The 16,871-nt window shown below is 38.0% G+C and overlaps 1 protein-coding gene across 3 annotated transcripts in view; it reads left to right on the top strand.

The window, feature by feature from the left end:
- The window catches only part of LOC112314188 (protein O-glucosyltransferase 3), a 114,595-nt gene extending 99,057 nt beyond the window's left edge, over positions 1-15,538 (top strand). The window contains exons 1-8 of one of the 3 annotated variants that reach the window (XM_053923626.1): positions 617-774; positions 1,451-1,648; positions 2,219-2,505; positions 4,795-5,011; positions 6,390-6,586; positions 7,913-8,107; positions 9,380-9,484; positions 10,837-15,538. In XM_053923626.1, the coding sequence (XP_053779601.1) occupies positions 1,552-1,648; positions 2,219-2,505; positions 4,795-5,011; positions 6,390-6,586; positions 7,913-8,107; positions 9,380-9,484; positions 10,837-10,962 (1,224 nt within the window). In that variant the 5' untranslated portion in view covers positions 617-774; positions 1,451-1,551 and the 3' untranslated portion in view covers positions 10,963-15,538. Of the gene's footprint in view, positions 1-616; positions 775-1,450; positions 1,649-2,218; positions 2,506-4,794; positions 5,012-6,389; positions 6,587-7,912; positions 8,108-9,379; positions 9,485-10,836 lie in introns of those variants that run through there. The other 2 variants (XM_024570908.3, XM_053923625.1) reach the window with 2 other exon arrangements.
- The last annotated feature ends 1,333 nt before the right edge of the window (positions 15,539-16,871 follow it).

Genomic DNA, 16,871 nt, shown 5'->3' with positions numbered 1-16,871 from the left:
TATTATCTTTTTTTTACAACCACCTCCTATATTTATTTATTATAGGTCATTTATTTCAGCAGATTTCTTTAATAATTTTGTCACATTTATTTCAAGTATCCCAAAATATATATTTGTTACTTCATTATTTAATAGCAAGATGTCAGATACTACATTACTGTTATGAAATTGAAGGGAGTGAGAAACATTTCTCCTGACCTATGAGAAAAAATAAAATCTTTGAACACCAAAAGAAAGTACAAATTTTACTCACTACACTTAGGAACTAAAAATAGGAGATAGAAACTTTGTCAATAATTTCAAAAATACGTACAGGAATGAGCAAAAGTTGATTCACGGTTGTAAGTACGGGAAACACAAGAGTTCATTCTCGTATTATTATTTGTTTATTCATTATTATTTTATGTATTACAAACAACTATACACCTGCTTTTTCCCAGCCCTGTATTAAATATGCTTAATTTCATAATATGAGGTCTATGAGATGAAGGAGTACTTTGGTCACAGCTTATTGTTTGTTAAGCTGTGGATTTCAGAGGACTCAATACTTTTTGAAAAGTGATTAATTGTGGTTAGGGGATTAACTGATCTTTATTCTTAAAGCTCCTAAGGATCAGCTCTGCACTGAGTACGCAAATATCATTTGCACTCTCAGGAAAAAGGCCTCAACATTTATACCTGGGCCACAGTGACATGTATTGTTCACAACAGTATTGCAACGCCTACCTGTGTTGGCTGTCTCCTGCCAGAAGAGAAGGGAAAGTTTCTAAGCAGGTATTATTTACCCTGGAACAGAAAACCCACAGAATTTTGGAGTTAAAAGAGATGTAGATCATCCTATATAACTGTTTCATTTCAAGCTGAGGAAACACGCTTAGAGAAGTAAACTCTAGTGATTACAAAGGTGTGTGAATGTGTATTTGTGTGTGGTCTGGTAACTAGCTGTAACCTCTCTCTGCTTAAGGAAGTAGGCTTAGACGTATAACTTGAAATTGGGTTAAAGGAAAATTTTTTCAGAAATGAGGGCCATTTGATATTAGAATGGTTTTCAGAGAAAGCTTGTGTATGTCTTACAAGGAGAAAGTTAGATTGTTTTAGAGCTCTGTTATTCTAAGATTCACGGATTTTTAACTCCTAGGGCTTTCAACCCCCCTAAAAGAGAAAAGATCAAATAAGCAAAAGGTAATTGTCATCCTTGCCTTTTTATGAATTAATTTCGTTCATTCAATAAACCCTTATTGAATGACTAATGAATCAATGTTGAGTCAGATCCTTGGTTTGAAGACATAAACCAGAATAGTTTCTGGCCTCAAGGATCTTCCAAACTAAAATGATTTTTGTTTACCACTGATACTAGAAAAATAAGTAACTTCTGTGGAGAGATAGCTATCCAGTAATTGTTACAACAAAGTAAGTGTGAACTAGTAATTTATATATATTTTTCTTACAGGTCAAACACAATTCAAAGTAGTAATCAAATCTCTTTCACCTAAAGAGGTAGTCCGGATTCATGTCCCTAAACCTTTGGACAGGAATGATGGTACGTTTTTGATGAGGTATAGGATGTATGAAACTGTCAACGAAGGGCTGAAGATAGAGGTCCTTTACGGTGATGAACATGTAGCCCAGTCTCCCTATATTTTGAAAGGTAAGTGATTATTACATAATCCAGAGCCAGCCTCATGTGTAGATCCCATGCCTTTCAGATTGGGTCATGATGACCTTGAAGTCATATGTAACAAAGTAAACATGGTATATGTATCTCCTAAAGCTCAATTTAACTTAAAATTTTAAGGGAAAGAAAACTATGTAATTTAAACAGATTTAAATGCTAAGAAAAAGATCTTGGATATTTAGCCATTACACAGTCCCCATTTCCAGTATTCCTCATTCTCTGTATAAGGTAAGTTGCATTATGTTCATCAGCCATTTATAACTCACCAGAAACAAATTTATCAGCTAATTTACCAAGAATAGGTTATATTGGGAGAGAGAGCATGTACTGTATACTAGGTTGTCTAGCGGGTGTGAAAGGGAGACAGAAAATAGAAGCACAGGGCTCTGATGTAACTACTCTTGCCACTGATGTAGTTAGGGCAGATTTTCCCTGTCTGGACAATCTTAGAATTCATCCCGTGTTCACATCAGGGGCGGAAACAGCTCCCTGCCTTGTGTTGGTTAATGAAGTGCGGCATTGCGTGTGTTTTGCCTTCCCTAGGACCGGTGTACCACGAGTACTGTGAATGTCCAGAAGAGGATCCTCAGGCCTGGCAGACAACTCTTTCTTGTCCAACCAAAGAACCACAGATTGCAGAAGATTTTGCTTCTTTCCCCAGCATTAATCTCCAGCAGATGCTAAATGAAGTTCCTAAAAGGTTTGGGGAAGAGAGGGGTGCCATTGTTCATTACACGATTCTCAATAACCACGTCTACCGGAGACCTTTAGGGAAATACACAGACTTCAAAATGTTCTCAGATGAGATTTTGCTATCACTGGCAAGAAAGGTATGAGAATGAATTCACTGATTTTAAAAACAATATGATTGAATTATTTAGTTGTAACATTTAAATGCTTAGGAGAATAATGGCAAAGGATGGAAATGGATTCCAGGCTTGGAAATGTGTGGGTAAGAGGCCTACCTCCTGAGTGTTTGTAAGTTCTCCACTTGCATGGATCTCCCTTTCCTTTAATATCTACATTAAATGGCCTTAGCCTTTATCCCAGATAAGCAGGACACGGGGCACTCCCAAGGTTTCTGTGCACTCCCAGATATTTACAGCCTCAAGGTCACTTCCAAAGGTTTTCCATTCCTGCTGAATATTCCTTCCATTCCGATTTTACTTTCTGCATCTGTTTTCTTCTTGTCACCTCAAAATGACTTGAATTTTGAACACATCTTTCTTGTTTTACTGTAAGCACCTCTAAAAGATACTGTGTACAGAAGGTGAAGGTTCGAGTAACAGAGAAAAGTTATTTTGTACCAGTTCATAGTAAAATCAATCAATCAATCAATATACAAAACCCCTGACATTTAAAAATAGATATTGCTGTGTTAATCAGACCCTCAGTCATACTCCTCCCCATTCTTCTATTCAGCCCTTCTTTCTCCATTTGCAAAACTCTTAAGCAGAGTAATTCAAAATGAATTTTGTTCTTCTCTCTTCTTGACCGTACAGAGTTAGGGGTGAAGATGGGCAATATTTACATTTCTTACCCAGAAAGACCATCAGGGTAGTTTTTCACACCAAAAGCCAACTTTGCTGGTAGAGGCTGTGCAAGCATTCCCAACATGCTGGATTTCTGGCTGCAATCATTTCTGATTTTAAATAGTTGCCCCCCCCAACCCTGGCCAACCCACAGTATGAGCGATTGTGGGCACCTGACCCTAAAGGTGGTGCTTTCTTCTTGGGCTGCCACCCGTCCATCCTGTCCTATACCCCTCTATCTTGTACTCATGTGGTTTTCAACTAGGGATAAATTTGTCCCTCAGAGAACATTTGACAATGTCTAGAGACATTTTTGGTTGTCACCACTGGGGGATGGCTAGTAGCATCTAGTGGGGAGAGGCCAGGGATGCTGCTAAACATCCTACAATACACAGGATATCCCCCCGCAGCAAAGAATTGCCCACAACAAAATGTCAATAGTGCTGAGTTTGAGAAACCCTGCTCTATGGTCAGAACTACTAATGTGGAATTTACTAATGAGCTTATAAATGATATTAGGGAAGCAATAGTGTGAATAGCCACATCCCTTGCCCTTCCCTTTTGTTCTAGGCTCTTTGCCCAGGGACTGGGAAGAAATCTAAGATAAATGAGACTCACCTCTGGCCTTAGAGCCCCTCGCTCTAGTAGGACTTGTTTTTGTTATTTGGATGTGAGAGTGGGATGTGAATACAAACAAATAATTGTGCCACAACGTGATAGGCCTGAGAGAAAAGTAGGTACCTAGGTTAAACTGTGAGTGAGTCATACAGGTGAGTCGTACAGGAGGTAACATTAGATCTGTGTTGAGGATGAAAAAGGAGAGTGCCAAGTAAGTAAGTGGGAGAACATTCCAACTGGAGAGAATGGCGTATTAAAGTGGGTAGCATTTTCAGAGAATAGCCTGAAGTTTACTGGCAATAAGCAGATGGAAGATGGGGTCAAAGGTAAGCTGGAGCAAGCTAGTAGGGCCTTGAGTTCTAGCCAGAGAGTTCAGACCTTGTCCTAAAGGCTTACAGTTCTGTTAAGCCTGATAGTGACATGAACTTGGGTTTTAGAAATATGGGCAGCAATGTGGAGAGCAGATTAGAGTGGGGAGAATCTAGCATCAGAATACCTAGTAATAAGTAAGCTATTACAATCTAGGCAGGAGATGATAAAGGCCCAAGCTGGCATTGACCATGGAGATGGAATGGAGTAGCAGATTCCAGAATCAAGGATAGATGTGATAGAGAGGTTTGATAGAGAAGGAAAACAAGGGTTTGAGCCTAACTTTGTAGATACTCACTTAAGCAGCTGCCAGAAAGGAAGCCACTTGTTTATACTTGTCTACACAATCTCCACTTTTGTCATATGAAACAATTTGAAATGTTTAGCATACTCCTGGTTAAGGGAATTGACCTCGTATCATCCTCATCCTTGATGTGTGACGCTGCTGATGACTGACAGGCATGCTTCTCTCTTTTGCTGCTATTTTCGAGTGTTCACTTTTATCTGAAATATTTAAGAAAGCTGAAGAATGAAAGCATTTAGTACCAAAGACTGAGTGAGGTCTTCCCAGCACTGATGTTTATATTTTTGTTTATTTAGGTTCTTCTCCCAGATTTAGAATTTTATATTAATCTTGGGGATTGGCCCTTGGAACATCGAAAAGTCAATGAAACCCCTGGCCCTTTACCTATCATTTCATGGTGTGGCTCTCAGGATTCACGAGATATTATCCTCCCCACATATGACATCACCCACTCCACACTTGAAGCCATGAGGGGTGTTACAAATGATCTTCTCTCTATTCAGGGAAATACAGGTAAATTCAAGTTCATTACCTAAGAAAAAGCTTAGAGGTAAAAAACAATGAAGGGGATGTTTAGTCAGGTGAAGTATATATATTATATATATTTAAATAACCATTTTTCATATCTTCTAACCAAGAAAAAACACCCAGCACCCTAAACGCTAAAGAGGTTTGTTTAGGATCCTTCTACTACAAAATTAAAGATGGGTGAGCTGGAGTAGTAATGCCCAAATCTACCACAACTGGTCTCTTTTGAGTTCATTACTAGTAAATATGATTTGAACATATATATTTGGTAAAATTGTCACTTGACTTAATTCTGACTTCCATGCCTTCACATTGCTAGATGAAGTGAGAGAGAGTTTTGAAAAGTATGAAATTATATGCATATCTAAGAGAACATGATAGCAGCATAATTTGGATATTACTATCTCCAATACTTCGTAAGAAATTCTCCCCTTTCTTTTTTTTTGCCCCTCTCAATTCCTTAAAATCTGAATTCCTCTCTCCCTGCTTGAGGGCCTTTGGTTTATGGCACAACACACATTTTATTAAACTGAGCTCCCTGAGTACAAGAAACCCTGCCCTCTCTCTGTAGCCTCTTTCTGTTTATTGTGCTTTGGTGGGCTCCTTATAAATTATCTAAAGATAATGTGAAATGAAAACCGACCTATTTTTTATTTGATGACAACTAATTTCTGAAAAGTGCGCTAGCATAACAAAGAATTTGATCCTTTCCAGGTTCTATGTTTTGAGATTTATTCCTTAGAATACTGACAGGTGTTAACTGATGACCTCTCTATAGAATAATAAAAATAGATTTATATTATTTCTTCCAGAACATTTCCCTATGAGGAAAGAGAGAACATAAATCATTGGGTGGGTGTGTGTATATATATTTGTATTTAAGAGCATGTTAGAAGAAGCTTTTCCTGTATTCAGAGTGATGTGCTCAAAATTCTGAGCATCCTAAGGATTAAAGATGTGTGGGTGTTACTTAACTATACAGTTTGTTCTGGTCACTCTCTTTATGAGCAAAAGCCTAGTTCATTTTTATTATGAAGCACAAAAGATGGAAGAAGCTAATACCTCTGTGAGTAGGCCAAGTCATTGAGTCTCTTTCTGTTTTGAACTTTATCTAATATTATTTTGGATATTTTCTAATGTTGTACCACAGAAACTCCAACATTTGAGTGAGCTCTCCCTAATAGAAAAGTGAATGAAATTAGAGCCTTGTAATGCCATAATTTTTGGAGAGAGCATTTACTTTAGAAGATGTATTACTGATAAAAGAGCTTTAACATCTTCAGTGACAATGATAGATTAAAGATGGTTCTATTCACCATATAAAAGTTTCAAAACCATTTTTTTTATGGTCTCGAACTTCTAGGGCCTTCCTGGATCAATAAAACAGAGAAAGCTTTCTTCAGAGGTAGAGACAGCCGAGAGGAGAGGCTCCAGTTGGTGCAGCTCTCCAAAGAAAATCCACAGCTACTGGATGCAGGAATTACGGGGTATTTCTTTTTCCAAGAGAAAGAAAAGGAGCTTGGAAAAGCTAAATTGATAGGTTTTTTTGATTTCTTTAAGGTATGCATCTAAGCCATCCTGGGTGGATATGGAGCGATAAATTTGTAAATAGCTGGGCTCGGGCCAGTTTCTTCATCTTGTGAGCTGACGCACTTTCTTATCAGGCATGCGGAATTGCAAAACTCCCTGTGGTTCACTGTTGTTGTTGTTGATGATCGTGTCTCCCAAATAGCTCAGAACTATATTTAATACTCAAAATATGGTACAAGGATTAACCTGGAGTTTGGGTGCATTTCTTTGTGTTTCTCTTGTATTTGCTTTGAATAAACTTGGTATATAAATGCCTTTTACATAAAATGATCTCAAATGCCTTTTGTAAATTGATAAAGTATGAATTCCGTGTAAGTAAAACAGGAGCCGGCATTGAGGTTAAGTCCTGCCTCCAGTCCGGCCTCTGCCGCTAACTGTGGCGCCTCATCTCCCCACTGCCTCTGCCCTCCAGGCACACGAGCTGCTGCCGGCCTGGCTCCTCCGGACCAAGGCCGTGAGGTTCCAAGGAGTCAGAGGGGTGAACCATGTGACAAAACCTGACTTGGTTTCAATTATTTAAGAAAAGTTTGATTACTAAATTTCAAAGTAAATCCTGTTCATCTCAGTGTGGTATAATGAAGAGAACAAGGGATTTGAACTCAGAGAATAGAGGTTTATAAATTTCTCTGAACGCTAGTTTTCTCATTTGTTAAAAAAAGGGGGAGGAAGAACAATAACACCTGCTTTACATGATTATAATTGAATGAGCTTTCATGGCCATGAAAAGTGATTTTGAAATGTAAATCTAAGTTTATTAGTCCAACAAATATGTACACAGAGTATGTGCTGTGTTGCCAATCTCACACTCGTCCTTAAGCTTCTACAGGTTTCTGTCTCCTCAGCCCTAAAACTGAACTTTGAGATACTGCCTTCCTTTTTCGTATTATTGTGGACATAAGGAACAAAAAGAGATAATGTACAAGTAAATTTTTAAATTATTATCAATATTCAGTTTAATAAATATAAAATCTTTGAAAATAGTTTTCCTACCATGTTACAGAAATCTGAATTCCCCATTGCATAGATATAGTTGAAATAGGTCTTCCCATTTTCTAAAATTATTTGTCATCTTATCTTTAAATGCATTGTATTTCTTAAAATTGACCTGTTAATGCCTGCTTATAATTTTAATACAAAGAGAAAATATGAGTTACAAAATAAAATGTAAAAGTGTAAAACAATAAGTTTAGAAAGTAGAAATTAATTCCTTTATACTTAGTATTACAGCGTTGATGAGAAGCAAAGGTGAAGCAAATGACTGTTAAAATTTTTGTTTATGTGGCTTTAATCTTTTAGTACAAGTACCAAGTGAATGTGGATGGGACCGTGGCTGCGTACAGATATCCGTACCTCATGCTGGGTGACAGCTTGGTTCTGAAGCAGGACTCACCATATTATGAGCATTTTTATATGGCACTAAAGGCTTGGAAACATTATGTACCAATTAAAAGAAATCTTGCTGATTTACTAGAGAAAGTTAAATGGGCCAAGGTAGGCTTTCTGAATTTTAGTTTCTTTAGGCAATAACAAATTCACCAGTATTAATTACATGAATTCCATCACAGCACAATTTAATTTGACATAATTTAGTCAAAAGAAATGTTTTCTGAAATCTTTATCCCCTTGAAATATCTAAAGAACCAATATCAGTATCATTTTGTATACCCTCTATCAACATTTTTGAGGATTTTTAGATTTGAAGACCAGCATTCTATTATGTAGAATGTAGATTTTTTCTAAAGGAATCACCATTCATGCATATTCACACATGAGCAAAAACACTCCAAATGCAGGTTACAGATTGAAAAGACCAGTGTTGAGGTGTTTTATGCACTAAGTCAGTACATTGCTCTTCTTTTCTCCACTTAGAGAGACACAAGTTCATAATGAAGGCATTACATACAACATCCCAAGAATCACAGCTTTCCCATGAAATAAGAATTCTTTTTCAAAGGAAAAGTTTTAAAAAGCTATTGTGTTTTATTGTGAAAATATAAAAGTTTACCCTTCCATTATAAGACTTTATCTTGTTTCTGAGTTTCTAAGAAGTAATATTTGGTTATGGGAATAACTGGGTGCCTGAGGCAGAATAATTTTTGTGACCCTTTGTAAAGAGTCAGAGTTGCTTGCAAGTGGCTTTTCCTATGGGCAGCATCGTAGAATATTAGCTATTTTCCCAAAATATAATTAGGAAAGCTGACTATTCCTGGAACTGAAGGAACAGCTTGTGGGTACTAATGACTAAATTTTTATTGTAACAACAATATAGTCTTTCATCAGTAACATTTTGTAACCAATTTGGGTCTCTGACTGCATATTTACATAGAGCTTTTAAGAGATGTTATAACATGAAAACTGATTCATTCTCTTCTAGCTTGCATTTTAATATCAAACAGAGGAGGTTAAAATGGGGAAGCAGATGATGAGCCCCAAGATTCCTGGGTATCTAGGAAAGTACCAAGATAGTCACAACAGAGGCTGCATGTGGGTTGTTGCATTTTGTGGGGTGCTGGGGCGGGGTGGGGGCTGTCGTGGGCCTGTGGAATAAGGTACAAACATGCATGAGCATTGCCGTGTAACAGAGATGTCGAGGAGACTACTTTGTCTATTTCCATACCCTTGTTCTTAAGTTATATTTTCATTGTGTTTCATCTCTCCCATGCTGTTCATATTCAACCCCTCATGACTCTTGTCTCACACTCACCTTTAGTTTATGGGTCACAAGAGTAATTTTCATTCACTGTTTCTTTTTAAACCTTTCAGGAAAACGATGAAGAAGCCAAGAAGATTGCAAAAGAAGGGCAGTTAACTGCTAGGGACTTGCTACAGCCGCATAGGCTTTACTGCTATTATTACAGAGTACTGCAGGTCAGTGCGGAGTGCCCTTCCTGCTGGGTTGCTGGTCCTCAACCTACGCGTGTGGCCTGAGTGCCTCGCTTCCAGGGGGCTTCAGAGAGTCAGCCTGTGGGACTCTGGTTAGGCTGAGGCACCAACCTGGGGAAAGTAGGAGTAGTGCTAAGTCCCTTTGTAGCCAACATATTTTTATCTTTATTCAGTATTACAAAAACAATACTTAGAGCCTTACAAAAACAGACAAACAGCTCTTGCTATCTCATCAGTGCTGTCTTTTATTAAATGTCTTATGGAATTCCTCATCTGGAAAATTAGATGGTTAGACCATAGGTCGTTACAACACTTTCTGCTCAAAATGTCTACCTCTTTGTACTCCCTGCTACTTAAGATTCATGCATTTGCTCTCACAGTTCAGGATGGAAAGCAGGTATTTAAATTGCTACATAATACAAACAAATGAAAAATATTTACAGTAGTTCTAACACCTTCAGGCTAAATAATGACATACTGTACAAATGTTTATTGGGAATCCAAGGATTGGTTCTTTGAGTAACTACCTGTGTGTTACTCATTAAAATCAAATCAGGAAGAAAATAAATAAGAAAGTATGTCCTTGTTTTTAACCTAAACTTATTTTTCTTTGGGCAGAAAAAAAAGTAAGTTTCCTCAGATGCTTGTGGATACTAACCTTTCAAAGAAAAATTTAAATGATAAATTATACCATTTACTAGAAGTGACCTTTCCCTTAGATGAGTCCTGTTCCCTCTGCTGGGCTGGTAGGAGGTTCCCTCCCGACAATATTAATTAGACTCATGTACTCATGTCAGTATTTTGTTGGGTTTGGCCCTGCATAAGAAGTGCACAGCTAAATGTACATGAAATCACTGAACCGAAATATCCAATTTATAGGAATATTGGTCAGTGGCCAAAGTGAAGGAACATTTCCCAGGCCTGTAACCATTTACAAAATGTGTGTGACTACAGGCCTAAAAGGAGGGATGTGTGAGACCACCAACTTTGTTTTGAGATGCTTGTCATCTGATTTGAATATTCAGTAAAGTCAATTATTCGTTAACAAGGGAGAATAAATGCTAGGCGGCACTGCAGTTTCAAAGACACTTCGCTGGACATCTTTTTGTAGAGGCTTCCTACCAACACATAAACCTGGATCAGGGTTCCTTGTTAGATTATGAAATATCACACTAGTCACTATAATAACTAGAGTTAAAATGTAACTTTAGGACTGGAATAACCAGTCCAAACCAGACCTTTGGTATGCAGCAACTAGAAATGACAGCATAAGTGGGAAGGAATCAGTGGAATGAAGTGTGGACTAATCTTTTTGTTGCTTTCAAAACACATTTCAGAAATATGCTGAGCGCCAGTCCAGCAAACCCGAAATACGTGATGGAATGGAACTTGTTCCTCAGCCAAGTGATAGCACATCCATCTGCCAGTGCCACAGGAAAGGACCTTTAAAAGAAGAGCTTTAAGTCAGCCCAGATATACACCCTTGTGTATGCCGGCTACATCTTGGATGGAAGCATTCGGATAGAATCTAAGCTGTGAAGAACACAGCTTAGAAGCCTTTACCCAGAGAATTAGTTCTCTGGCTGGCTTTATGTCATGTGGGGGGATAGAACAATTTAGAGCAAGTATTACCAAATATTTTCAGATACTAATCTCTTTTGATAAAAGCTTCTATTATCAGTATCACAGTTTCCCTAAAAAACAACAAGAACAAAAAACACTTGGGAATCATAGTAGAGAGGCTTGCCAAAATATAAATTGTTCCCCAGGAAATCATATACATAATATCTTTTTTCATGGAAGTTAATGATTGGGTAATTTATTTTTAAGTATATTTTATTGGTTATGCTATTACAGTTCCATTTTTCTCCCTTTGCCCTCCTCCATACAGTATCCCCCTTCCCTCCAGCAATCTTCCCCCTTAGTTCATGTCCATGGGTTGTGTATGTAAGTTCTTTGGCTTCTCCATTTCCCGTACTGTTCTTCAACTCCCCCTGTCTATTTTGTACCTACCATTTATGCTTCTTATTTCCTGTACCTTTCCCCCCATTCTTCCCCTTCCCCCTCCCAGCTGATAACTCTCCATGTGATCTCCATTTCTATGATTCTGTTCCCCCTCTGGTTGCTTGCTTAGTTTGTTTTTTCTTTTGTTTTTGTTTTTTAGATTCAGTTGTTGATAGTTGTGAGTTTGTTGTCATTTTAATGCTCACAGTTTTGATCTTCTTTTTCTTAGACAAGTCCCTCTAACATTTCATATAATAAGGACTTGCTGATGATGAACTCCTTTAACTTTACTTTGTAAGGGAAGCACTTAATCCGCCCTTCCATTCTAAATGATAGAATAATCATTTGCTGGATAGAGTAATCTAGGTTGTAGGTCCTTTCTTTTCATCACTTGGAATACTTCTTGCCAATCCCTTCCAGCCTGCAAAGTTTCTTTTGAGAAATCAGCTGACAGTTTTATGGGAACTCCTTTGTAAGTAACTCTCTGCTATTCTCTAGCTGCTTTTAAGATTGTCTGGTTGTCTTTAAACTTTGGCATTTTATTTATGATGTGTCTTGGTGTGGTCCTCTTTGTGTCCAACTTGTTTGGGACTGTCTGTGCTTCCTCGACTTATATGTCTATTTCCTTCACCAAAGTAGGGAAGTTTTCTTTCATTATTTTTTCAAATAAGTTTTCAGTTTCTTATTCTTCCTCTTCTTCTGGTGTCCCAATGGTTCAGATGCTGGCATTTTGGGAGATGTCCCAGAGTCTTCTTAAACTCTCCTCTTTTTTAAATTCTTTTTTCTTATTCCTGTTTGGGTTGAATGTTTATTTTTTCCTTGTGTTCCAAATCATTGATTTGAATCTAGGCTTCCTTCCCTTCACTGTTGGTTCCCTATGGTTTTTTCTTATTTCACTTAATGTAACCTTCATTTCTTCCCTTATGTTTTTGCCATACTCAGTGAGTTCTCTGAACATCCCAATCACCATCATTTTGAACTCAGCATCTGATAGGTTGGCTACCTCTGTTTTGTTTAGTTCTTTTTCTGGGGTTTTGTTCTGTTCTTTCATTTGAGCCATATTTCTTTTTCTCCTCAACTTGGCAGCCTCCCTGTGTTGGTTTCTGTGTATTAGGTAGAGCTGCTTTGACTCCCTGTCTTAGCGCACCTGTTAAGTTGTATGGGGCAGAGCCTTAGGTATTTGCCAGGGATGTGCAACCCACTACACCACTTTGTGGCTCCATATGATGGGAGGGGTTGGAGAGGGGGCAATGCCACTACCTGGCTTCTGGAGGTTTGCCTGGCACTTGCCCAGTTTCCAGTCACTTCACCCACTTCCAGTATGCAACTGGCACCCTTCTAGCTGTTGCCGTGATGGTGAATCCCAGAGTGGGTGGGTTTGTGTACATTCTAAGTCCATGCAGGCCCTTTAAACAGACTCTTCTGAGAAACCAGCAGTTTCTCTCACCACCCCACTCCCCACTGGGTTTTACAACCAGAAGTTATGAGGCTTTACCTTCTGGGTTCTGGAACCCTGGGCTCTGAGGTCTGGCCTGGGGCTGGGATCGCTCACTCCCATGGCATCCCTCCTGATTTTTATCCATCACACTTGAATGTGGGACCACGCATTTCACCACCACTGCTGTCACCTCTCCCACCCCAGCCCCACAACTCCACCCCTCCTATCCTTCTGGATGAATATGGCTTCTTTAAATCCTTAGTTGTCGACACCCATACAGTTCAATTTTCTAGCAGTTCCGGTTGTTTTTTGTTTTAAGGTTAGTTGTAATTATTCCTTTGGTTGAATAAGGAGGCAAAGAGTGTCTACCTATGCCTCCATCTTGACCAAAAGTCTCTACATCATATTTATTAATTCATTTTTATCCCTTGTTCACTTTCCCTCTCCCCTCTCCAGTTACGAAGAAAAAATATTTGTGCAGTGTATTTCTCCCCCTCTCACTGCACCATTTCTCCTCCTACAAGCTGCTTTTGACATTCAGTAATAACGAGCCTCTTCTTGGACAGCCTGATAAGAATAAAGAAGAGGATGACTGTTACTAACAGTAGCTTGGATTCTATGCAGGGAATATTTTTTAAAACCCACTCATATATTTTTTAGCTAAGCTTTACCAACACCTGAGACAAAAGTAAGGAGAAATTGTGCCTTAAGCTAGTAATTTCCAATCTATCTGGGTTGTGCATTCATCAAGGACAGCACAATTATTAAAATAGATGAGAGCATCTTATAGACACCATTCATTATCTATTTATTGAATAGATAAAGGTAACTATAGTCAGGTGGGAATCTGTAATTCTTTTTAATCTTTTGAAGGGATACTTGAAAACCTCTGCGACAAGCTGCAGAAACCAGGAAGCCTGGTTTCTTGGTATTCCCTAGTAAGCTGACAACAGAGGCAGGCATCCATTCCTCACTGCACCCCTCCTGTTTCACTGGGTTGCATTTTTAAGATAAAAATTTGGAAATTTCCTTTTTTGGGAAGGGGGGTATCTTCTTTTTTTTTTTGGAAATTTCCTTTTAAGACAGGGTCCAGATTTAAGATTTATAGCCCAGAAATTCGTTACACACTCCTTGTAATACCACCAATTCAAGATTCAGTTAACTGAAGAACCACACTCCAAAAAACAACTGTCCACACTCCCAATCTTAAAACATTTACCCTACTAATTAAGATATTTACCTAATCTGGAAAATGATGTAACCAACTTAAAGTAGTCATATCTATTCTTTTTTGAACATCAATAAGAATTTTCTTAATTAGACAACAGCAAAATCCTATTTAGGAAAATGTAATCAAAGCCAAGTGTCCATGGAAAACTCTAATACCCAAGTTTCTCAAATGCACAATTGCATAGGTATAAAATAAAGGGCAAGCTGTCCTGATACCAGACCTTAATGAATTTGTGTCCCACATACATTGTACATACTGTTTGGGGTTCATCGAAGCTGAGATATAGAAAGTTTGCTCTCCCTCGTATCTCCCTGCCCTCCAACCCAGGGTCCTTCCTGATGGCATTTTGTTAAAAACATCTTAAATTTTGTAACTTATATCACCTGCTGCCAAACAGCTAAAAGTGAGTTGAGACAAACCAGGCAACTTCTGGGTGTGGAACCAAAATGATGTGCTTAACAAGTTAAGTGGAGCACTTCAGGAAAGTCCACTGGGAGGGAGAACCCTTCATCTAAATAATCCTCCATTGTACCCACTCAGTCAGAGCCTTTAAAAAGAGGAAGTTTTACATGGCTTTCTGGTTTGTTGACATGACAAAAATGCGATTACTAAAACCATGATTCTTTCCTTTTTAGTTCAAATGTTACCCATGATTTCCATTAGTCATTCTTAATGCTTCAACTTTCATGAAAAAATATCAGATTTTTGAAAGGAGGAGAGGGATGTAAGGATATGCAAATAAATATAATAACTGCATTTGTCTAAATAAACTATGAACATTTTTTGTGGCATTGTTTTTATTAGTAAATGTTGGAAACAACTTAAATAGCCATCATTAGGGAATTGGCTAAATAGATAGGAATATATTAAGGACCACGCTACAACCATTGAAAAGAATGAAGTAGCTCTAAATGTACCATCATGAACGATTTCCATCACAGTGTTCAGTGAAAAAATCAAGTGTTTTCAGAAAAATATGTGTTATGTGCAACCATTTATGTAAAAAACACTTATCCATGTGGTTGAAAGTTTGAAAGGATATTCACCAATATCTGAGGAGGGGCTGGAGAAAGGGAATTTATACTTTATGTGTTATACCTGCCTCTGATATTTAAAATTTGTTTTACTATAAGTGTGAATCAGATTATAAAACAAAGAAATGCAAACCTAGCAGAAGACAATAAATGGAAAAGATATGGATAGGAAAACAAAATGAATATTTGTATTGTCCATTATGCTGTTTTTAAATTTACTAGGTCTAGAATTTTATATCATGGAATGTATTATTACACTTTATAAATAAAGTAAATTTTTTAAATAACATTTTGAAAAAGGTAAATTTTATTTTATTTTTTAAAGAGATTGTAGCCACATATATCCCTGGTATTTTTGTAATTGAGTTGGTCTAATTTTAATTCCATTAGGTCTTCATGAATAAAAGAACCAAAATGTCTATCACCACCACTCAATCCTTAAAGAGTAGAAATCTAACGTTAGAGGAAAAGATATTTTGACTTGACACCATCACTTTTTGTTTTTTCAAGTGAAAATACAATTTGTGCAGTGTCTTATTCAGGTTGCCATTGTAACAGACATACCATAGACTGGGCAGCTTAAACAGCAAGTATTAATTTTGCACAGTTCTGGAGGCTGAAAGTCTAAGATCGGAGTGCTGATAGATCCAGGGTCTGATGAAAGCCTGCTTCCTGGTTTGCAGACTGACACCTTCCCTTCCTATTCTCACATGGCAGAGAGAGAAGAGCAAGCTTGTCTCTTCTTATAAGGGCCTTAAATCATCATAAGGACTCCACCCTTATGACCTAATTACCTCCCAAAGGCCCTGTCTTCAAATACCATCATATTAGGGATTAGGGTTTTAATACATTAGTTAGGGGGAGGTTGGGTACAAACTTTCTATCCATAGCAGGCAGGGAGAGGAAAATGCTCCCCTGGCATAAGAAGGCCAAGGTAGAAGAAATATAAATTTCTTGTTTGTAGGGAAAGGAACTCATCCTTTTGGTGGTGAGGTATGTTTGACTTCAAACAGTTGAGGACAAAATTGCCAGAGTAAAAATCCCTTTGTTATGCACAAAATCACAACTTACCCTTTCCCAACCACCGCTGCTGGAAATTCACCGCTGCTGTATCTTCCGGATACCAAAATCAAAGTTAAGTCTTTTCTAAGCCAAGTTCTCTCTGTAGAGCTGTGTGGAAAAGGAAGCCACTAAACTTTACTCTGAGAATCAACACTGCAACATTTCTTAGACACAAGGGCAGTAAGAGACTGGGGTTTGTTTATTCTATAGGAAGAAATAACAAATCCAGGCAATGCAGAGGCATATGTAGAGGGAGATAGGACAGCCAGAAGTTAGGTGAGAAGGTGAAGACAATTAGAAAAAAAAGGAATATGTTTGTGAGCTACCTGTTCTATTTCACCCCCAGTTGCATATACTTCAATACAATTTTGACGTTAAGCACCTGAAAATAGCATCAGACTCTCCAAGTTTCAGAGCTCAGTGTTCCATACAATTGCCCTCAGAGACACCAGCCACAAATGAGGTCCCCAGCCCACCCACAGTTCTACCCCACTGGCTACAAATTCAGGGGTTCCTGTGATCCTTTCTCAGGTTTGATAATCCATTAGAACAACTCACAGAACCTAGGAAAATGCCACACTTAATTATTACAGTTTTATTTTT

The sequence above is a fragment of the Desmodus rotundus genome, chromosome 5 (genome assembly GCF_022682495.2).
Source record: "Desmodus rotundus isolate HL8 chromosome 5, HLdesRot8A.1, whole genome shotgun sequence".
Lineage (NCBI taxonomy): Eukaryota > Metazoa > Chordata > Mammalia > Chiroptera > Phyllostomidae > Desmodus > Desmodus rotundus.
Note: the sequence above shows the minus strand (reverse complement) of the source record. Positions and strands in the feature narration are given on the sequence as shown.